Source organism: Pseudorca crassidens, chromosome 6, assembly GCF_039906515.1.
Source record: "Pseudorca crassidens isolate mPseCra1 chromosome 6, mPseCra1.hap1, whole genome shotgun sequence".
NCBI classification, from domain to species: domain Eukaryota; kingdom Metazoa; phylum Chordata; class Mammalia; order Artiodactyla; family Delphinidae; genus Pseudorca; species Pseudorca crassidens.
In genome coordinates this window covers 56,637,197-56,661,565 of record NC_090301.1, presented here as the reverse complement: position 1 = coordinate 56,661,565, position 24,369 = coordinate 56,637,197, and the positions used below count along the sequence as shown (strand labels likewise).

The 24,369-nt window shown below is 37.0% G+C and overlaps 1 protein-coding gene across 2 annotated transcripts in view; it reads left to right on the top strand.

Moving 5' to 3' along the window:
• Positions 1–24,369, top strand: part of MTX2 (metaxin 2) — a 63,647-nt gene that overhangs the window by 5,307 nt on the left and 33,971 nt on the right. For both annotated transcript variants that reach the window (XM_067741460.1, XM_067741461.1), the window contains 2 exons: positions 17,931–17,978; positions 19,024–19,070. In XM_067741460.1, the coding sequence (XP_067597561.1) occupies positions 17,931–17,978; positions 19,024–19,070 (95 nt within the window). Of the gene's footprint in view, positions 1–17,930; positions 17,979–19,023; positions 19,071–24,369 lie in introns of those variants that run through there.

The window sequence follows — 24,369 nt, the reverse complement described above, 5'->3', positions numbered from 1 at the left end:
GCCCATCTCTTTACCAGGAGTGACTCCAGTTTTTAGGGCTCCACAGTGCCACCAGATACACGCAAAAAGCTTAGAGAGGTGCTGAGCGCTAAACTGCAGGAATCTCCTACAGTGTTGATCACTTCCTTCACCTTGCTTTCTTCCTGTGGACTTGGAAGTGAGAGTCAGACCTGGGTTCTTATTCAGCTACTTGCTAAATGTGTGACCTTGGGCAAATTACTTGCCTTTTTAAGCCTCAGGTTTCTTACTTGCAAAGTGGTAAAGATAATTATAGATTATTTAAGGAATAGATGACAAAGGATAGAAAATGCTTGGCATTGTGTCTGGGACATAGTAAGCACTCAATAAGTGTTCATTAATATTATTAGCTCATTTACCTATCAGTTTTTCTCTTTTACTGGACTTTGCTTCTGTCTTCCTGTGTGAAGATATAAGTTTGGTAAAGCTTTTAAAATTACCTATAAATAGAATACATAATTTATTTCAATAATATAAAACATCTGTAAACAGTTACTTTTATTAAAATTACTCCTGTAATAAATTATTCTAAGATATTTGTTTCAAGATTATAGCTTTGATAAGTTCCCGCCATATTTATCTTCATTATATGATTGGATCTTCAGTATAGGTCATAGGTATAAATACTCTGAGACTTTTTCAGTGGTGATTTGTTTGTTAGCATTGCCAAAAGGTTTTAGCCTTAAAAACTTAGCTGCTAAGTATCTGGTTGATGATAAGAGTAAGCGTCCTTTTTTTTTTTCCTTTTCTGCGGTACGCAGGCCTCTCACTGCTGTGGCCTCTCCAGTTGCGGAGCACAGGCTCCGGACGCGCAGGCCCAGCGGCCATGGCCCACGGGCCCAGCCGCTCTGCGGCTTGTGGGATCCTCCTAGACCGGGGCACGAATTCGTGCCCCCTGCATCGGCAGGCGGACTCTCAACCACTGCGCCGCCACCAGGGAAGCCCCTAAGCGTCCATTTTTGACCCACTGTGCTAGATGATATATTGATACATAGTTGCTAGTATTAACAATTTGATCATGTTAGGCATTTTTCTTGTTTTATGGATGAGGAAATTGAAACTCTGTTAGGTAATAGAGTATAAAGGTTAGGAACAAGGCCATTGGAGTGAGACAACTGAATTCTAAGCTCAGTTCTGCTTTCTGTTTTATGATCTTGGGCAGAGCTTTCTAGGCCACAGTTTCCTTATTTGTGAAAAGGGGGTAGTATATTTTATAATGTATTCTAATCACCTAGGGTAGTACATGGTATGTTCAGTATGTGGTAGTTTGTTACTGCTTTTGTTCCCTAGGTGCCTCTGAGGATGTTACCTTTGTACTGTTATCCCTTTACCATTTTGGTCAGCAGAATATCCAAAGTGTCTTTATTTTTATTAATTTCTATACCATCGTTTCTGAATGATCTTATTACTTCACTAACGTGTTGATATAGTTTAAGCATATTAGTTAATTTCATCATACTATGATTATTAATCTTTTGAAATCAGGACAATATCTGTTCTGTTCTTTATTTAGAAGCTCTGTAAACTATGTAAAGGATGAAAAAGAAGACTTGGAATATTTCATTTATCTCATTGTGGGCATGCAGGTGCTTAATTATTTAAATTTATTATTAATTTCATTCTCGCAGTTGCATTAATTTATGGTATGATCTAGGAAAGTAGTTTTATAGGTTCCATGGCACCGATACGTAAGCATTTTGAAAGTAAGTATAATCAATATAGGCATGTTTAAAAAATTTTGTTTTTATATCAATAATAAAGTGCTTATTATTCCATCTTTCTTCCACATGAATATTGGGAAATTTGGACTTTGAAAGCATCTCAGAAGTGTCTTAGAGGCCCAAAGTGGAAACTATGGGTTAAAGGTCCTTTGTAAGATAGAAGTGATGCTATTGCTCACAAGATTTATTAAGAGTGAAGAAAATGATAGTCAAGGCTCTTACATCTGTATATCCAGTATCTAATAATTGCAACAGATATTTGAAAAAATACAATGCATTCAATTCTTTTGCTCTTGAAAATAAAGATATTTTGTTAGTTATTTGTAGTCCACATTCTGAGGATTCTCCAGTATTGAGGGAGGCACGGAGGAATTATTGAGAAGTTATTGAAGTGGCCATTACATTTCAGAGAATCTTTTTTCATTTGTATTAGTTGTATGAATAGACTCACCGTAGTGCTTATCACCTTGGCACATGTAAAGTTGATATTGAAGGGGCAGATGGAGAAGCAAAACAAAGACAAAATAGGTTATACTTTAGATTAGAGGCAAAATACAGTTTATTGACAGCAGTGTGACCTATTTTCTTTTATCATATGAACAGGTTGAAAACCAAATTCTTAAAGACAATGTTTATTTCCTTTTAGAAAACTTTGGTATGCTGTTAAGATCACTTGGAAAGCTTGCTTTTGATCTTGTATAATAGTCCATATTAAGCATAATGTGAGTTTTGATTTTCTTGTGTGCTTCATTAACATTCTGTACTCTGAAATTACATGATTTTTCATTTTTAACTTAAAAGATTTTGGTGATGTATGCCCCATAAAATTTGTCAGTCTTTCTTCTGTGAAGACTTTTTTTTTTTTTTTTTTTGCGGTACGCAGGCCTCTCACTGTTGTGGCCTCTCCCGTTGCAGAGCACAGGCTCCGGACGCGCAGGTTCAGCGGCCATGGCTCACGGGCCCAGCTGCTACGCAGCATGTGGGATCTTCCCCGACCGGGGCACGAACCCGTGTCCCCTGCATCGGCAGGCAGACTCTCAACCACTGCGCCACCAGGGAAGCCCCTTCTGTGAAGACTTCTGAGTTATTAATGTTAGCTCAAGCCTTTCATATATGAGTGAAAATTGAAAGAAAACATCAAACTTCTTAACATTTTTCAAACATTTTTGATATTTCTTGATAAGCAGTTTTCAGATGGGCCGAAGATGTCACATGAAGATGAGATATTAAATTCAGGCTTCTCATTTTTTGTTCAAAGACAGAAGTTATAATATTCAGCAAATCCAGCCACAGACATTTATGTGTAGAAGTTTCTGCCTTGCCAGTAAGAGAAATGCACATTTTAATTTTTTATTGCTTTGTAAATGATCCTGTACTCTATTCTTGAACACTTCTTATTTTTGTACGCTCTATAAATGAATCATGGTTTTGAACTTTCCTACATCAGTAATAAAAATGAAATTTGATTGGTTAGTAATAAAGAAGTTTCTTTTCATAAAAACAATCATTTTGTCATGGCAATTCCCATTAACTGTAACTGCATTAGCAAAATAGAAACCATAAAAAGCATTTCATTATGCTTATACACTTAGCTATGTTTTTGTACTGATTATATATATATATATATATATTTAAACATCTTTATTGGGGTATAATTGCTTTACAATGGTGTGTTAGTTTCTGCTTTATAACAAAGTGCATCAGTTATACATATACATTGATTATATATTTTTATCTCTAAGAACTTTTATAAACCAGAGAAGTTTCTTCATGGCTTAACCTGAGATGTTATCATTCCTAATTTGGTTAGATGGTTTTATTTCCAGACTTACAGCAATTTTTTGCTGTCAGATATCTTTTAGGCTTTAGACAGCAAAAGACCTGCTTGTATTTTCCACAGAATATGTTTTTAGGTTGAGTATCTAATTTGCATTAGGTGCTCTGCTAAGTGCTGGGGTACAAAAATGAGTAACAGTTGTTGCCTTTGGTGAACTTATATTCTTGTGTTGGTCAGATCCATTGAAACAAATACAAAGTGGTGTATCCTGTAATAGAAATGCTAATTTACTGAGCCTTTTACCTCCCTTCTCTCAAACTGAATTAGGGGTGTTAGATATTTAGTGAACATCTCAACTCCTCTCCCTGCCCCTCACCTTCTGTCTAGCGCACTTGTGATTATTTTTTTTTACCCAGTTCGTATTTCGTCTCCTCTCGTGAATTCTTTCCTGTCTTCCTCAAGCTGATTGTTATTTCTTCAAGAGGATTCCTGTAGTGCTTTATACATCCCTCTGGTCTGATGCTTATATTAATAACTGTTACTGAGTACATTCTGTGAGCTTAGAGACTGTATATGGCATTTACGTAGTTTATCTAATTTTATTCTTCCAAGAACCTTACAAGGTAGATGATATTTCCCGTTTTTACAGGTGAAGTAAATGAGGCAAGAAGAGGCTATGCAACTTGGCTAAGGTCACTTAGGCAATAAGTTGTAGAGTTGGGAGGGGAACCTGGGCATGTCTCACTTCAAGACTTATGTTTTTTCCCTACACCACCTGTATTCATTTATTGTATTGTAAATGGTTATGTGCATCTCAGTCACCTCTCACTCCCTCTGCTCTGTGCCCCCCACCCGCTCAACAAAATTAGATCTTAGAGAGCAATGGCAGTTTTATATTCATCTTTGTCCATTTATCATAGTCCCTGGTACATTTTCCAAGTTTAATAACCTATGGTTGTTTAGTTAAGTGCTTTAATATATTTTTTTCAGCCTCTCTGAGGATTTTCTATCCCTGTGCTTCTGTTCATGAAGGGATTCTGTGATGGTTGGTCTATGTTATCTTATTTCTTGTTTGTTTTTTCCTTTTTTTTTTTTTTGTTGTTCTTGGGGAATCTGGCAATTCTGCCAAGACTTCTGCAGGTATAACAACAGATCAAATCCTCTGTAGGGAGTCATCTGTTTCACGGCTAGCTGACAGGAGTGAGGGAGGAGGAATAGAGAGTTCTTTGGTTACCTAGCTTGATATGAGAGTGAGTATATGTCACGTACTAGAAAAGGGCAGATACTTAAAATAATAGGTACTATTGTTACAGTGATTGTAATTGGTTTAGAGTAGTGGAGAGGATTGTTTCTTAGTTGGAGGGACATTTATTTTCCATTTTCTAGGATCAGATTTAGAGAACCATTAAATCTTGAAGGTTAACACTGTTAACAATGTTGAGGTCTGATACTTGTGTGGGACTGTTTGTCTTCTCTCTGTTTTTTGGCCAGATACTGCACTTCTAATCTTAACCAGCTGTTTTTGCATAGTTCTGCTATCGATCTCATATTCATCTCTATTTCTGAGAAAAGTTCAGACACAGTGTCAGTGTTTCCTCTTTTATGAATTACAGATTACCATTTTTAAAAAGAGAATTCAAATTTTGAGCCCTAGCTACAAGGTTCATATCTGTTCATAGTCACCTGGAGTTGGCCTGCTGTTTATTGGAAATTAATGAAAAATGGTGGATCTTTTTTATAATGGGGTGAAGTCTAAATATAGCCATTTGAGAGGATGACACATGAATCCTTACTAAGAATGGAAGGTTTTCAGTTTAACTTGTATTCATTTTAGCCTGAGTTATTGCCTTGCTGATGCTGTGAATTTGTTTTCTTCACCCTTGTTAACCTCCGGAAGTTTGTCAGTTTTATGAAATTGATCCTTGAATACCATTTTGAAATTGATCTCTAGTGTCACATAGATAGGTTCAGATGGCTCACGTTCAAGTCTCATAACTACTAACTTAATTTTACTTTCCTTATTGATTACATCTAATGGAAAAACTATCATTTAACCACTTTTTGGTTCCAAAGCAAGTGCAGCCTCAGTTCATTAGTCTTAAAAGCTTATTCTGGAACACTATTAAATTGCAACATGTTACTAAAGCATGTTTTAAAACATGGCTTTAAGCCATATCCACAAATACTTAAGTAGAATAAGATGGGTAAAAATCTTCTTGAATAAAATTAATCTACATAGATCCTTACTGCCACATTCTATGAGGCAAATGAATAAAAGGGGTGAAAAGAACTTAATCTTATTTGAAGTGTACTCCATGTCCTGTGGACAGTACTTTTTTTTTTTTGTGATGGTGGTCGCAGACCATCTGCATCAGATTTACTGGGAGTGTGTGTGGCAAGTTTGGATTCTTGGCCCTCGTTTCTACAGTATCAGAATATCTGAGTTTAGGGTTTGGTGGAAATATGCAATTTTACAGAGTTCCTTAGCGGATTCATATACATTAATGGTTGAGAAGCATTGTTGTAGGATGATTGTAATTTCTTTAATTATAATTAATTAATTATTATAATTATTACCTAAGAACGTTTATTTGTGGGCTTTGTAAGAAGTTAGCTAATACAGTTCTGTGTTCATTGAATCTGGAGCCAGACTACCTGGGTTCAAACCCTGGCTCTTGTCACTTATTAGTCACTGTGACTTTGGCAAATTACTTATGGTTGTTCCTTAATTTTCTTATTGTAAAATAGGGATAATAATAGTAGTGTCTACCTCATAAAGTTGTTGTGAGGTAGTTACTATGTCAGGCACTTAAGTGCACAATAAATGCAATAAGTCTTTTAAAGTCTGTTTCAGTTTTACTGAGGTATAATTTATATACCCTTTTAAAGTGTACAATTAATTTTTAAAATATATTTGCAGAGTTGTGATTATTACCACAATCCAGTTGTAGAAGAAACATTTTTATCACCCCCAAAAGAAATTTCTTGCCTGTTTACATTCCCATTCCCATCCCAGCCTGAATCAACCACTAACCTACTTTCTGTTTCTGTAGATTTGCCTATTCTGAACATTTCATATAAATGGAATCATACAATGTGTTTTCTTTAGTGACTGGCTTTTTTCACTGGGAATAATGCTTTTGAAGTTCATCTATGTTGTAACAGGTATTAATGCTTGGCTCTTTTTTAATTGCCAAATAGTATTCTATGGTATGGATATACCGCATTTAGTTTATCGACTCATCAGTTGATGGTCATTTAGGTTGTTTCCACCTTTTGTTTACTGTGAATAACACTGCTGTGAACATTCTTGTACAAATCTTTGTGTGGATATGTTTTTCCATTTCTCCTGGGTGAATACCTAGGAGTGGAATTGCTGAGTCATAATGGCAATTCTGTGTTTAACATTTTGCGAAACCTCCAAACATTTTATACTCCCACCAGCAATGTGTGAGAGTTCCAAATGCTGTATATCCTCTAAACATTTGTTATTGTCTGTCTTGTTGATTAAAGCCATTCTAATGGGTGTGAGGTGGTGGCATCTCATTGTGGTTTTGATTTGCATTTCTCTAACAACTCATGATACTGAGTGTCTTTTCATGTGCTTGTTTGGCCATTCATGTATCTCCTTTGGAGAAATATCTATTCATATCCTATGCCCATTGAAAGGATTGAGTTATTTGTCATCTTTGTTATTGAGTTGTAAGTTTTTTATATATTCTAGATACTAGCTATAAGCGTCTTAAGGGACTCTTAACTGCTGTCACCATCCCCCCCGCCCCCCACCATTATCATCTGCCTCAGTAGCAGTCTAGGTAGTTTTTGACCAGAAAGAGGTAGATTCTCATTATTCTCTAGTTTCATTTGGGCACCGACTTTGGTTGTAAGAGAGAAGTTCTGCCCTTTACAAGTTTTCCTAAATTTTCAATCTGTTTTGCTTTCCTTCTTCTGCCTCCTGAATGGCAGGATATTAGAACCCATTTGCCTTGGATATTAATTCTAATGTATCATTCATTCATGTGCCCTCACTTTGAATCATTTTAGTCCTTTGTTTACCACGTTGTTACAAATGAATAGGTGGTTGGAGATATTGATGAGGGATTTGTGCGGTTGATGATTTGTCTGCCATGGGCTCAGTAAATGGGCATTCATTTGGCATTCTGGAGATTGTGTGCTGTTTTATGTAATTTTTTTTCTTAGCTCTGTGTAACATGTAGACAGAATTAAGCCTTGTTATGGGTGTATCAGATGATCTTTATTGTTATTTTCAGATAGGCTCCAGTATTCGTCAGAGTTTTAAACTTGAAACATTATAAAGATAACAGATAGGGAGATGGGCCATATGGTACCACTAAAGTCTAAGTGCCTTAAAGGCAGTTACTTGATTTTCTTTATAATTTTATCCCTAGTGCTTAGAATGGTACCTGGCACATTATATTCAGGGTGTGTGTGTGTGTGTGTGTTTGTGTGTGTGTGTGTGTTCTGTGAATATTTATTGAACGACTGATAAAACGGATTTGTAGAATGTGGCTTAATTTACTTTCTAAAATGAGAGCTATGTACAGTTTACTACACATACTTATATGCAACAAGCAATAAAGAATATGCAGTGGATTCTGATGTCAATCAACAAGTTTTTAAGGACTGATGATAACTTGTAGCCAAGGGAATGGTTCTAGTGTGACTCTTCTTCCAAAGTTTGGCAATCCCTTTGTATTTTTGTCTTACACTTCTCTAGTCTGTCTTAGAATGTCTGCTCCTTGCTTCAGGACCCTTATTTCAATCTAAGGTGTTTTTTTTTTTTTTTTGGTGGTATGCGGGCCTCTCACTGTCGCGGCCTCTCCCATTGCGGAACACAGGCTCCGGATGCGCAGGCTCAGCGGCCATGGCTCACGGGCCCAGCTGCTCCGCGGCATGTGGGATCTTTCTGGACCAGGGCACGAACCCATGTCCCCTGCATTGGCAGGCAGATTCCTAACCACTGCGCCACCAGGGAAGCCCTAAGGTATTCTTTAGTCTTTCTATCTGCACTTCCTTGCAGTATATATTTTAAGTGGCTCCTGTGATCTGAATGTTTGTGTCCCCTCCAAATTTATGCATTGAAACCCTAATCCCAAGGTGATGGTATTAGAAGGTGGGGACCGTTGGGAGGTGATTGGGTAATGAGGGCAGAACCCTCATGATTGGAATTAGTGCCAAGAGATCCCAGAGAGCTCCCTAGCCCCTTCCACCATGTGAGGACCCAGCAAGAAGTCGCAGTCAGTGACCTGGAAGAGGTCTCCTACCAGAACCCAACCATGCTAGCACCCTGATGTTGGACTTTGAGCTTCCAGAACTGTGAGAAACAAATTTCTGTTGTTTATAAGCCACCCAATCTGTGGTATTTCGTTACAGTAGCCCAAGTGGACTAAGACAGAGAGTAGCCTTACCACTGTGTTACAAAATACTACCTGTCAGTATTTTAAATATTGGAACTATTTTAAGTTTATGGAAATGGCAGCATGGCACTACACCTCTCCATTCTCTAACATGAGCCACTTTCTTTAAAATTTTTAAAAATTGAAGTATAGTTGATGTACAGTATTGTATAAATTATGAGTGTACAATATAGTGATTCACAATTTTTAAAGGTTATATTCCATTTATAGTTATTATGAAATATTGGGTATATTCCCTGGGTTGTACGATACATGAGCCACTTTCTGACATGAACATTGATCTCCAACTGTTGAGGTGATGGGAGAATGTTTTTTTTTTTTTTTTAATAAATTTATTTATTTATTTTTGGCTGAGTTGGGTCTTCGTTGCTGTGCGCGATCTTTCTCTAGTTGCAGCCAGCGGGGGCTACTCTTCGATGCGTTGCTCGGGCTTCTCACTGCGTTGGCTTCTCTTTGTTGCAGAGCACAGACTTTAGGTGTGTGGGCTTCAGTAGTTGTGTCACGTGAGCTCAGTTGTTGTGGCTCACGGGCTCTAGAGCGCAGGCTCAGTAGTTGTGGAGCACGGGCTTAGTTGCTCCGCGGCATGTGGGATATTCCCGGACTGGGGCTTGAACCCATGTTCCCTGCATTGGCAGGTGGATTCTTAATCACTGCGCCACCAGGGAAGTCTGAGAATGATTTTAAACTCTTATTGTGTGAAGAGTCATGTCCTGCTTACACATCTTTGAATTGTACTATAGTTTGCAGGCTGAATTGTTGAATCTAATATATAGCTCTTAAAATTCTAGCTTTGATAAAGTCACATGTCATCATATTTTAACTCTGAACATCTTAAAAATCTACTTTAAATGAAGGCTTCATATCATAACTGCCTAAAACTTGACAGGTGTTGAACTTAGTGTCTATGTTGATATCACTGAGATCATCAGTATAGTATTTATGTCAAACAGTAAATTTATTTCCTTCCTTTCTCTGTGTGTCTTGCAGTAACTTGTCCATGTTTAAGAGCTGTCAAATGTTCTTTGAGCATTTTGTTATATTAGTCGTATTTGCATTTACAGCTTTGGCAGAACGACATCCAAATTTGGAGATAGGTTGCATGCGTTTCTTATTCCTTTAGACTGTCTAAATAGTCTTCGGAAGCGGAAGAGATGACATCAATGAGCTTTTGGAATCTAGTTGCCTAAGGATAAACTGGGTTTGACTTCATTAGTGCACAAATGATAGTTTTGTGTACAGTTATGATAGCATTAATCTACTTGATGGATTGGAAATATGACAGTACTGAAGCAGCATGTAATATTAGTGCCTATTATCCTACAAATTATGTCTTCACCTACATTCATGTGCCAGAGGAGTCATGTTGTACATTAAGAATGAAGAATTAAAAAAAAAAACCCCCGACAACAGAGGGCATCTCTTTTTATGGCCCTTCTCTTGTCCTTTTAGATTAGATCATCAAGAGATGGACTTTAGAATTAGACTTGTTTATTAGGTCATAGCACTTTCATACTGTGAAATACCCTGAATTGAATGGAATAGATAGATCATTTGCCACCAGAATGACTTATCACCCAACTTGATACTGTAGAAAATACTGCAGGTAAAATGGAGTCTTTAAGAAACCTAGGTATATACATATGTGAATTTGTTGGCCAGTAGTCATTTCTCTAAAAATTGTAATGGTTTGTAGTAGAGAATATTGATGTTTTTGTTATATTGGTTGATAAAGCTTAAAAATAATAGGTACCTGGGGCTTCCCTGGTGGAGCAGTGGTTGAGAGTCCGCCTGTCGATGCAGGGGACATGGGTTCGTGCCCCGGTCCGGGAAGATACCACATGCCACGGAGCGGCTGGGCCCGTGGGCCATGGCCGCTGAGCCTGTGCGTCCAGAGCCTGTGCTCCACAACAGGAGAGGCTGCAACAGTGAGAGGCCCGCGTACCACAAAAAAAAAAAAAAAAAAAAAAAAAAAGGTACCTTAAAGATAATTAAATGAGAATCAAGTATGTATTTCTGGGGGCTATGGGTTTTGCTTTATCATGTGTGTATTTCTAGCACAAATTCATTTATTTGTGTATTGTTTATTTTATTTTATTTATTTATTTATTTTTTGTGGTACGCGGGCCTCTCACTGCTGTGGCCTCTCCCGCGGCGGAGCAACAGGCTCCGGACGCGCAGGCTCAGCGGCCATGGCCCATGGGCCCAGCCGCTGCGCGGCATGTGGGACCCTCCCGGACCGGGGCACGAACCCGTGTCCCCTGCATCGGCAGGCGGACTCTCAACCACTGCGCCACCAGGGAAGCCCTGTATTGTTTGTTTTATATTAGGGCTTTCAAAAGTCCAAAAGTATGTGTTCTCTCTCTTTCTAAGCTTTTTCCTCCTCCAACATAAATACTTGTGGGAGGTAGAAAATATCTTTGAAAAATTTAAAAACATTCCTTTGCATAAAAAAAGCTATCACTAAAGGCTGAGACTTTAAGAGGAATCACCTTTGCTCCTGGTAAAAGAGACACTAGTGTAAAATACTCAGGGCAGTTTTACCTGGGCAAAATTGGAAAGAAAGTAAAGGATAAAGGGGTTAAAAGACCTTTAATAATGTTATTTGGATAGAAAGTTATGCGGTGTTCTGATATTTGCTTTATTTCTAGATGTTTTTTATTTATACCTGTAAAATAGGAATATATTTCTTCTTTATAAAAAATGATAAACACTTTCATGGACCTTTTGCTAGGGAATAAGAAGTCATTCTAATTTTCAAGAATGAATGTAGGTCACTTAAGAGTATCTTGGAGTAAGTTATTGCTTTGGTATGAAAATGATATAGTAGTTTCTGATTGTGAAAGAATTAATTTCTGAAAGGTGGGTAGTTTTACTTTGGAACTCTTGTGGTAAAGATTAGTTTTAAATGATACTTGGACCAAAAAAATTTAAATATTGCTTAATTTGAATTTCATATTTTGGCATGTATTGTACATATTATTATAAATGCCATATTCAAGTTTGGAGCAATTGAGAAGCCTAGTCTTTAATAAATAATCTCAGGACCATAGGAATTTTCACATTCTAGGAACTTAACTGCCTAGAAATGGAGATAAGATATTGACATAATAATAGAATAGAGAAGAAAGCAATATATGATATAAGACAAGTACAAACTGCTATGAGCAGTATAGATAAAGGAGAAATTAGATTTGTTTAGTTACAAAAGCCTTCTTGATAGAGGTAGCATTTTAAGCTTGGTCTTGAAAAAGGTGTAGGATTTGGGTATGTGGTAGGGAAGGAATATTCTGGACAGAGGGGAACAATTTGAGCAAAGTCACTAAGGTGAGGAAGTATGAAGTATATGGGGGAAATTTTAAGTACTCTGGTAGGATACAAGGGTACTATTATTAGGTAGATGGGTAGGCAGGTATTCCCCCCCCCCATTAATTTGTGTGTGTTTTTTCCAAGCTTTTTTCGTGGTCAAAAAAGGTGATTTCACTAGAATAGAGGAGGACTCTTCTTTGTTCAAGGGTACGTGAATGGCTGGGTTCCCTGCTGAAACTTCAAATAAGTAGTTATTTAATTAGAACAATGTTTTCCAAGGTGGGGTGAGGTATATATACACCCTGTTTTATGCAGGACAATCCTTTGAAGTACAGGAAGAAAATATTGGAACTTAGGTTTCAGTTTATTTTTAACTGGTTTTTTTTTTTTAGTGTATGTTTTATAATGTGCATGATTTATTAGCTTAGGAATACCAGCCATATGATTTCCAAATCTATTTGGGTCTGCATACTCAAGTATTTCTTTTTTTTTTTGGCTGCGTTGGGTCTTCCTTGCTGCGCGCGGGCCCTCTCTAGCGCAGCGAGCCGGCGCTACCCGTCGTGGTGGTGGGCGGGCTTCTCATTGGGTGGCCTCTCCCGTTGTCAAGCACAGGCTCCAGCAGCCGCAGCACGCAGGCTCAGTAGTTGTGGCTTGCGGGCTCCAGAGTGCAGGCTCAGCAGCTGTGGCACACGGGCCCAGCTGCTCCGCAGCATGTGGGATCCGCCCCGACCAGGGCTTGAACCTGTGTCCCCTGCATCGGCAGGCAGATTCCCAAACACTGCGCCACAGGAGAAGCCCCCTCAAGTATTTTATTGATGGGGACATGAGATTTTAAAAAGTGATATGTTAGAGTTAAAGAATATGGAAAGGGGAATAGTGAGATGACTTGTCAGATGGTTGAGGGCCTTGTGTTGGTCTTAGGAACATTTCAACAGTAATATCCAGTGAAAATTGTATATTTGGTATAAAACATAGAAACAGATTTCCAGTTTTAGGGTCAGTGCATAGGTAAGTTTACAGGATTAGATTCTGCCAACTATTTCAGGCAGCTGTTTAATATTTTCATAGTTGTGCGATTGGTTGTAGTATTGGAGTTCTCTGGGTAAAAGTTTCCCTTTTTTTGGCCAGGTTGTGTAGTTTTCTTATCTTCCCTGATTCATTCTTAGCCTAAACAGTACAGAATCATAATAATGATAGTAGTAATAGTAAACACAAACATTTATTCAACCAGCATTTACTGATTGCCTGTTTGGTGCTAGGTTCTAGGAATTAGGTGGTAAGCAAAAGTCAGACATGAACACTGGATTCATGTGCTTATTTTCTAGTGGGGGAGGTAAACAAGTAGTCCTCAAATTCCTGTAAAAATGTTGACTGTGATAAGTGGTTCAAAGAAGTGTGCATCTTATTCAGGCTTGAAACAGAGAGGGTTTGAACTATTCCGGAGGTCACTGAAGTCTTCCCTGAGGACAGGACCAGCTACATAATTTGTAGGGCCCAGTGCAAAATAAAAATATGAGGCCCCTGTTTAAAAGAACAGGGGCCTCAAGACTGGCACAGCAGAACATAAAAGCACCCATGGAGCCCTTCTAAGTACGGGCTCTGTGCAGCTGTTCAGGTTGTAAGTCCATGAAGCTGGCCCAACCTGAGGAAGTGATGTTTTTGCTGAGATGTAAGGACACTAAAGGAGGGGAAGATAGCTCCAGGGTAGAGGAAACAGCTTAAATGAATCTCTGGGGCAGGAAGGAACGTGATGCATTCAGAAACTGGGTGAAGGCCATTGTGGCTGGTGTATAGAGTGGGTAGAGAGGAATGATGAGGCCAGAGAGGGAGAGAGGGTGATGTGTAAGGCCAAGCCGATCTTTATTCCAAGAGCCACACAAACTACTGATGTGTATGAAGCATAAAAATTACTTTTGATATGCAAATAATACCAGTAATTGGCACCTTGACAGTGTTGGACAACGTTGTCTCTCAGTCCTCATTTTCTATCAGTCTCCTTTTCAGAAACATTTATCCTCACCTTCTATATTTATTCTAAGCCTGGCCCTTCCCTAAGGCAGGTTTAAAAAGGCTCTTCACATCAGGGAGAGATTTTGGTGGTAGAAATTGAAAATAGGATAGGTGAGTCATGAAATTTTATTCACTATTGAATTAGTCTGCGGTCTAAAACATTTTAGGTTGGCTAAAGTAAAACTAGTAAGAGATGAAAATGTTTTATTATTTATTTTTAAAGATTTTTCTTTTTAAATGAGGCAGATTTTTAAGGTCTGTTGTCAGTACTATTATTTTGAATTCTTAATCTCCCTCTCTTTTACACATGATCAGGGACAAGGGTGGATATTAACTTCCCTAACCTTGGGAAAGAGGAGTGGGGAAGAAATTGTATTTTTGGACTTTGTCTTTCACATAACAGGCATTCTCAGTGAAAAGGCTTTAATTAATATTACCCAAACCAAGAAATAGGCTTTGTACTTTGTTATGTGTAGATAATGTTCATGATTCATGGACTTACTTATGAAAGCTCATTTCCTAGAAAGAAACCTACATGGTTGATTTGTAGATCCATTGCCATGCCACACAACTTAGTATTTTCACTATTGTCTCTCTGTTGAATAACACACCAGCCATTTCTTCTCCCATGTCATTCATTCCCTGATCATTCCCTGCATACTCTGCTATTTCTTGCCTCCTGGACTATGGATATATTGGAATTCCAAGCTGCTAAAATAGCATGGTTATATAGGTTTATATCCACCTACTTGCCTTCTCTTTTTAAATGATAGGTTCTGTTTGTGAAGATAACATCAAATGTTTTGGCAGAGTTACTTTCTGAGAATTTACTTTCAATAATAATTCCTGAGTTGGAACATAGTCTGTATATTGGAGCAAGGAAAATATACTCCGTCATCCCCATTTCCAGCTTTAGGTTCTTAATAACAGAGCTTTTAGTATTTGTAGATAACTCCTTTGTTCTTACTTGCAGTCGGGTAATATGTTGCAAGATTTCTGTTACTTTTACATATGTCGGTTGTATTATATCAGGAGAAAGGGGGTGATGATAAATGAACTTTTAACTGGAATTACTGAACACAGAAGTTCCTATTCATATGAGAACTCTGATACTGCAGAGTAGTGAAGTAGCTTCTGATTTATCAAAGAACACTTAAATTATATTCAGCATATATTTAATGCTAAATATATGTTTTTCCATTGTTTTGAAAATTTGTAATTCATGTCTAATATGTACACAAAATAGCTAACCGAAAGTTAAAATTACCGGAATATTTAATCAGAGCACCCTATTACTTTAACATAGTTGATAATTAAGTTCAGTAAAACTTTGATTAGCCAGAATGTTTAGGAGATTGACTGGTAGGTTTCTTTCCATGCACAATTAATGATCACCAACTGTACGCAAAACATGGCACAGTGTGGCATACACAGATGCATATGACATATTTGTGTCCTCAAGGAACTTAATTTCAATGTCTTTGGAACTTCTGTAAATTTTATTCCTCTGCCTTATTGCTTTCTTTAATAAGATTAATATAATGCATATAATAGAGTCTTTGATGATGTAGACTCTTATAATGAATGAACCTCATTGTATTGTTTCTTATATAGATGTAAACAGTGTAGGTGTGCTGATCATACAGTTTATCCTAAAAGGTTGTTTTTTAGTAAATTGCTGATGTCAGCTTGTTTTTGTTTCCCTGACTTTTATTTTTAAAACTGTTACACAGGTTAATTGGGTTCTTATTGAAATTTTACTTTGTTAAAAAGTTTACAGTAACATATAGTAATATTTAGTTGCACTGCCTTTTTGGTATGTGAGTTGAAATTCAGTAGCCTTTACATATATGTATACAGACAGTCCCTAACTTACAACGGTTTGACTTACGATTTTTCGACTTTAACGATAGAGCAAAAGCAATACGCATTCAGTAGAAACTGTATTTCAAGTTGTGAATCTTGATCTTTGCTTGGGCTAGCGATATGTAACTAGATACTCTTGATGCTGGGCAGCAGCAGGGAGTCACAGCTCCCAGTCAGCCACGAAATCACAAAATCGAAAGGGTGAACAACTGATACGCTTACCACCATTCTGTACCCATAAAACCATCCTGTTTTTCACTTTCAGTACAGTATTCCATAAATTACATGAGGTATTCAACACTTTATTATAAAACAGGCTTTGTGTTAGATGATTTTGCCCAACTGTAAGCTAATGTAAGTGTTTTGAGCACGTTTAATGTGGGCTAGGCTAGGCTATGATGTTTGGTAGGTGAGGTATATTAAATGCATTTTCAACTTACAGTGGGTTTATCGGGATGTAAACCCATGGTAGGTCAAGGGAGGTCTGTAATACTGTGGATAAGAGTGTGCAAAACTGTGTATGGTCCATTATTTGCTTGGTGACTTCATGTATTATCCCTAAGTATGAGTTTAATTTTGTGTAGCCCAGACCAAACCAAAATTTATAATTTACAATAATACAATGTTTTTCTTTTCATTCTAAAGTGGAAGTAAAAGGAAATTAAGGTGTCCACCCCTCCCTCCCACTCCTAAGACTGTTTTAGTGCATCTTAAATGATCAGTCTTAAGAAAAAAATGCTTCATGTGTATAAATTTCTTTTTTAAAAAACCAGCTGGAAGTATATATTAAAAAAATAATTTGTACTGTGTCACAGAGACTGTATTAATTTAAACACAGTAAGAAAAATACCAATTATTATCAAATTTCATATTTGACTTTCTTGCTGACAGCAAATATAGTTAGAATGTTAGAATTGGTGATTCTGATGTTTTATGGCTTTTACAAAGAAGAATTCAACAAATGATATACTGTATATTCTGTCAGTGGAGGCATTGCTTCTTAAGTGCAGTTGATTAGACAAATTCAATCTTAGTGCTTTTTCCAAGCACTGGTAGGTTGCTAATATTCTCTTTGTAGTTGGAGTCTTCTCTGGATGAGAGATTGAGTCAAGGTCAAGCCTGGCTTCAGGCCTAAAATTAGCTTTAGTAGCTCTATTTCACATTGTAGGTACTTAACTGCTTCATCATGTTACTTCCCTTTGTTTTTGTGAGATGGTATTGGTGAGGTCAAGGCAATGAAATGTAGACAACAACAGGATTCCTCTGTCTGTTTAAATACTACCAGCTTATGAGGAAAGATGCACAGCCTGATACAGATGTATTTGATTCTTTCATACAGTGTTGTCTTTTGAAAATTTACTTTGTTAAAAGTTTACAGTAAAATATTATAAATATTGCTTCACTACTTTTCTTTTTGATAGTGAACTGAAATTCAGTATCTTTTTATATGCATGAGTAACATTTTGGATATGTCTGTGTTTGAAGGAGGCTAAAGGAATAGTAGCATTTAGGCTGTTTTATTTTTTTAATTTTCCCTTTTGATTGGGCAAGATGTCTTCCACCTCCTCCCCATAAAAAATGAAACTGCCACCAAACATTCACTTAAAAGAAATTATCTAACCTGCTTATATAGGTTCCCATAGAATCTAAAGTAGTGTGACTAGTTGCCATATTTAAGGTATCCTTGGCAATTGACTTTAAATGCTCTAGGCAAATGTATGTGATTATTAATTTGGTTCGTCATTGATATGTTTTTACCCTATGTGCCTAATTATCACTGCTGTGTTTCCACAGCTGCAGAACCTTGGCCTGAAAATGCTACATTATATCAGCAGCTGAAAGGTAGGTACTTGTTCTCAGTTAAAAATGGCTTTGTATCAAAATATATTTATTACCAAAAACACCCTTCAATAATAGAATCCTTTGCAAAGAGAACATAAAATATAAAGAAGGAATTCCCTTGTATAATTTGTCTAGGAGATTTTACCTAAATTTATATCTGCCAGTGTAAACCAACTATCATGGCCTGTAAGGTCCTTAGTTTATTATTGACTCATTATATTGGCTGCCGTAGGCAGTGTAAAATGATGTGGTTGCAGGAGCAGCTGGCAGATTTACTGTGCCAATAGCTGACACAGCAGATTTTTGAAGTCCTGTGGTAAAGTGGGCTCTCAGTAAAAAGGAACTGTTAAAATGTATAGGCTAGGATGGTTCAGGCTCCCTTTAGCAGCTCTTCATATATCATCAGGTCACATTATGGACCCCATTTGGGGCTCAGCAGCCTGCTACAGTTGTCAGAAGACTGCAAAGTAATGAAGACTAATAGGCAGCAGCCCTAGTCTTCTAAGCATGGAATTTTTATTGCAGCGAACTTGTCATCTTTCTTTTGTGTGACAGACCTAGACACACTGTGTAATATTAACTGTAAGCTGGTTTTATATGATTTTGAATGCTTTTACTTTTAACTAGAGAGGTTTGAGTAGAGATACTATTTTACTTAATTTTAATGAAAAGAAGAGGAGTTTCTTGAAAACTTGGAAAACGAATTTGTTTTTAAGTGAGCGATTTTCATTATATATTGTTGATAAAATACAGTAAGTGATCAATTAGTTTTAGAGGAAATTGTTGATAATATACAATAAGTGATCAAATAGTTTCAGAGTAAATAGTTTTGTTTCATTGTTATTTACATACTATGATAATTTAATCAAAATTATAATCACACATTGATATAGACATATAGACACAAGAGCATTGATTAGAACTTCATGATTACATTTTCTTTTTAGAAATAGGAATAGTTTTTAAAAATAAAAACACTTATAAATGTATTTTACTTGTTTAGCAGTTTTGCTTTTGACTCAGACCTTTCATTGTATTTCCACAGGGGAGCAAATTTTGCTTTCTGACAATGCAGCTTCTCTTGCTGTGCAGGTAAGTATGTAAATAATGTAATTTTTTAAATTTTGAGTTGCAAATTTTTTTTCCTCTCCAGCCTGATACTGTATGTTTAGAATTTTTTATGATCTATCATTATCAATATTACATCTCTTTGTGAAGTATAATTTTATTATGTAATATTATTCAGGTAATTGTTGCCAGTATGTAAAGTGAACATAAAAATCTTCATTATTCATTCTTTTTATAAACATCACTTATGTTGTGGGTGCATTTTCTTTATTTGCTGTTTTGCTTTTGGCTAGATATGATGGTATTGATTAGTTGGGGTGATATGTTCATTTATAGGCACAAAACTATTTTCTAACTTATTTGTAAAGTTTTATTCACTACATATTTTTAAGCATCATTCTCTCATTCTAGCCTTAATCCATTTGGTAATCATGAAGCAAACATATTCTTCTCCAGCCATTCCTTATATATTTATCGATTACATTAGTGTCTGTTATCCCCAGACCACTTACTGAATATAATAACTCTTCAAGTTGTATATCACAGTTGTGTAATCCAAAAGATTAGTGGCCCTGTAAACTTTAAACTGCACTATAGGAAGAATAGGGTACTTGGGAATTGTTTGCCTTAAAAAAAAAAGAGAAATGTTTATGTAGATTATGGAATTATAATTATTGAAACATTTTACATGTTTAGTTGCTGTTTGGTTAGCTTACATAGTTTGAATCACAAAGAGGATTTTATTGTGTAGCACTTAAAAGAGAAATCTAAGACGTGACATTTGTTGGAGATGAGACTGTGAGCTTCTTGAGGACAGAAAGAAAAGGAAGAAGAGGGACTGCTTTTGCTGCGTTCTAGGCATGATGCTAGGCACTTGGTCTTGTTTTTTTTAAATTCAACTTGATAATCATCTGGGCTTAATAACTATGTCTGATACATAGTTTGTCATTCAGTACATTTTAGTTTTGTTTAAGGCAGGGAAAGAAAGAAAAGACAGAAAGAAATGTGTTTGGACAATAATTTATTTGTATGAGTATGAGCTTTTTTAAGTTTCTTTCTTTTAGAAGATTTATATATTTTTACCAAGAATATAAATTTTGTTTATTTTATTTACTTACCTTTATTTTATCTTTAGGCACTAGTACTATAACTAGTGTATTTTCTTTCTTACGGTAATCTTTGAGAGGCAGAACTTCTTAGTTGGTTATATTTAATAAATATGGACTTTATACTGCCTTTTTGGCAGGGGGGATAAGGAAGTTGAAATTTAACTTTAGTTTTCAAATACTAATGACACAGTGCCTAGCTTATAAAATGTACTCACTAAATATTTGTTGAATGAAGGGTTTATAAGTGTGGTAGAAGCAATCTTGCTTGATAACTGATAGCACAAGTAAATTATTTGCTGTGTGTGAAATAGTGTCTTCAATCTTTATACTTTTGAAAAGATAGCTTCAGGGCACAGTGAATTTTTTTTTTTTAACATCTTTATTGGAGTATAATTGCTTTACAGTGGTGTGTTAGTTTCTGCTTTATAACAAAGTGAATCAGCTATACATATACATATATCCCCATATCTCTTCCCTCTTGTGTCTCCCTCTCTCCCACCCTCCCTATCCCACCCCTCTAGGTGGTCACAAAGCACCGAGCTGATCTCCCTGTGCTATGTGGCTGCTTCCCACCAGCTATCGATTTTACATTTGGTAGTGTATATATGTCCATGCCACTCTCTCACTTTGTCCCAGCTTACCTTTCCCCCTCCCTGTGTCCTCAAGTCCATTCTCTAGTAGGTCTGCATCTTTATTCCCGTCCTGCTTCTAGGTTCTTCATGACCATTTTTTTTTTTTTTTTTAGATTCCATAGATATGTGTTAGCATACTGTATTTGTTTTTCTCTTTCTGACTTACTTCACTCTGAATGACAGACTCTAGGTCCATCCACCTCATTACAAATAACTCAATTTCGTTTCTTTTTATGGCTGAGTAATATTCCATTGTATATATGTGCCACATCTTCTTTATCCATTCATCTGTCGATGGACACTTAGGTTGCTTCCATGTCCTGGCTATTGTAAATAGAGCTGCAATGAACATTGTGGTACATGACTCTTTTTGAATTATGGTTTTCTCAGAGTATATGCCCAGTAGTGGGATTGCTGGGTTGTATGGTAATTCCATTTTTAGTTTTTTAAGGAACCTCCATACTGTTCTCCATAGTGGCTGTATCAATTTACATTCCCACCAACAGTGCAGGAGGGTTCCCTTTTCTCCACACCCTCTCCAGCATTTATGGTTTGTAGATTTTTTTGATGATGGCCATTCTGACTGGTGTCAGGTGATACCTCATTGTAGTATTGATTTGCGTTTTTCTAATGATTAGTGATGTTGAGCATCCTTTCATGTGTTTGTTGGCAATCTGTGTATCTTCTTTGGAGAAATGTCTGTTTAGGTCTTCTGCCCATTTTTGGATTGGGTTGTTTGTTTTTTTGATATTGAGCTGCATGAGCTGCTTGTAAATTTTGGAGATGAATCCTTTGTCAGTTGCTTCATTTGCAAATATTTTCTCCCATTCTGAGGGTTGTCTTTTCGTCTTGTTTATGGTTTCCTTTGCTGCACAAAAGCTTTTGAGTTTCACTAGGTCCCATTTGTTTATTTTTGTTTTTATTTCCATTTCTTTAGGAAGTGGGTCAAAAAGGATCTTGCTGTGATTTATATCATAGAGTGTTCTGCCTATGTTTTCCTCTAAGTTTTATAGTGTCTGGCCTTACATTTAGGTCTTTAATCCATTTTGAGTTTATTTTTGTGTATGGTGTTAGGGAATCAATCTTCTAATTTCATTCTTTTACATGTAGCTGTCCAGTTTTCTCAGCACCACTTATTGAAGGGGCTGTCTTTTCTCCATTGTATATTCTTGCCTCCTTTATCAAAAATCAGGTGACCATATGAGGGCACAGTGAATATTTTAGCTCAAGCACTAATTCTTAACCCTTTTTTTAAAAAAATATTTATTTATTTATTTTTGGCTGTGTTGAGTCTTCGTTTCTGTGTGAGGGCTTTTTCTAGTTGTGGCAAGCGGGGGCCACTCTTCATCACGGTGCGTAGGCCTCTCACTATTGCGGCCCCTCTTGTTGCAGAGCACAGGCTCCAGACGTGCAGGCTCAGTAGTTGTGGCTCACGGGCCAAGTTGCTCCGCGGCATGTGGGATCTTCCCAGACCAGGGCTCGAACCCGTGTCCCCTGCATTAGCAGGCAGATTCTCAACCACTGCGCCACCAGGGAAGCCCCCTCTTAACCCTTTTTTAGTTGCCATTTTTGGGATAACTCTTTCAGGATCTCATGAAAGCTACTATGGAATGTTTCTCTAGGAAACATTCCAGTGCGTATAGAAGTATAAACATACCCAGGCAATTCTGCATGTGGTTTCAGGAGGCTTACTGATATCCCTGCTGAAGGTATCTGGGGGTCCCTTGTTAAGAGCCTCTAAAACTAAAGAATAGGAGTTTAGGAAGTACTGAAGTAATTTTCACCAATAGGAAGGTTATTTTGGGTAGGAATAGACCAGTAGTTCTTAACTGAGGGAGGATTACTACCCCACAGAGGACATTTGACAGTGTTTAGACATTTATTCTTTTTTTAACATCTTTATTGGAGTATAATTGCTTTACAAACTTGTGTTAGTTTCTGCTGTATAACAAAGTGAATCAGTTATATGCATACATATATCCCCATACCCCTTCCCTCTTGCATCTCCCTCCCACCCTCCCTATCCCACCCCTCTAGGTGGTCACAAAGCACCGAGCTGATCTCACTGTGCTATGCGGCTGCTTCCCACTAGCCATCCATTTTACATTTGGTAGTGTGTATATGTCCATGCTACTCTCTCACTTCATCCAGCTTACCCTTCCCCGTCCCCGTGTCCTCAAGTCCATTCTCTACATCTGCATCTTTATTCCTGTCCTGCCCCTAGTTTCATGAGAACCATGCTTTTTTTCTTTTTCTTTTTTTAGATTCCATATATATGTGTTAGCATACAGTATTTGTTTTTCTCTTTCTGACTTACTTCACCCTGTATGACAGATTCTAGGTCCATCCACCTCACTACAAATAACTCAATTTCGTTTCTTTTTATGGCCAAGTAATATTCCATTGTATATAGGTGCCACATCTTCTTTATCCATTCATCTGTCAGTGGACACTTAGGTTACTTCCGTGTCCTGGCTATTGTAAATAGAGCTGCAATGAACATTGTGGTACATGACTCTGTTTTGATTATGATTTTCTCAGGGTATATGCCCAGTAGTGGGATCGCTGGGTCATATGGTAGTTCTGTATCAATTTACATTCCCACCAACAGTGCAAGAGGGTTCCCTTTTCTCCACACCCTCTCTAGCATTTATGGTTTGTAGATTTTTTGATGATGGCCATTCTGACTGGTGTGAGGTGATACCTCATTGTAGTTTTTTTTTTTTTTTTCTCATTGTAGTTTTGATTTGCATTTCTCTAATGATTAGCGATGCTGAGCATCTTTTCATGTATTTGTTGGCAATCTGTATGCCTTCTCTGGAGAAATGTCTATTTAGGTCTTCCGCCCATCATTGGTTTGGGTTGTTTGTTTTTTTGATCTGGAGCTGCATGAGCTGTTTGCATATTTTGGAGATTAATCCTTTGTCTGTTGCTTCATTTGCATATATTTTCTCCCATTCTGAGGGTTGTCTTTCCGTCTTGTTTATGGTTTCCTTTGCTGTGCAAAAGTTTTTAAGTTTCATTAGGTCCCATTTGTATTTTGGGTAGGAATAGACCAGTAGTTCTTAACTGAGGGAGGATTACTACCCCAAAGAGGACACTTGACAGTGTTTAGACATTTTTGATTGTCACAACTGCTAGGGAGGCTGCTTTTGGCATCTATTGGGTAGACACCAGGGATGCTGTGAAACAGTGCATGAGATAGTCCCTCCACAGAAAGAATTATCCAGCCCCAAAATGTAAATGGTGTCAATGTTGAGAAACCCTAGAATAGATGGTTTAGCTAGTGTTCAGCCCAAACCAAGATATCGTTATATTACTGTTAAAAAAAATTAACATTTTAAATAATCTGGGGAAGGAAAGAATAAAGAAATCTTAGTGTGTACCTTATCTAGTAATTCTGTTTTTATGGTTCTTATTAATTTCCTTTCTCACCATGGCATCTCAAATCACAGTTGCAATTAAAACCAGAAAATAAGAACCTTTTAAAATGCAGAATTTTGCATAACTGTTTTAATTTTTTTTGTTATCCTACGTATGTCACTTAGATGATAAATTAACCAGCATATATTAAAAATTCTT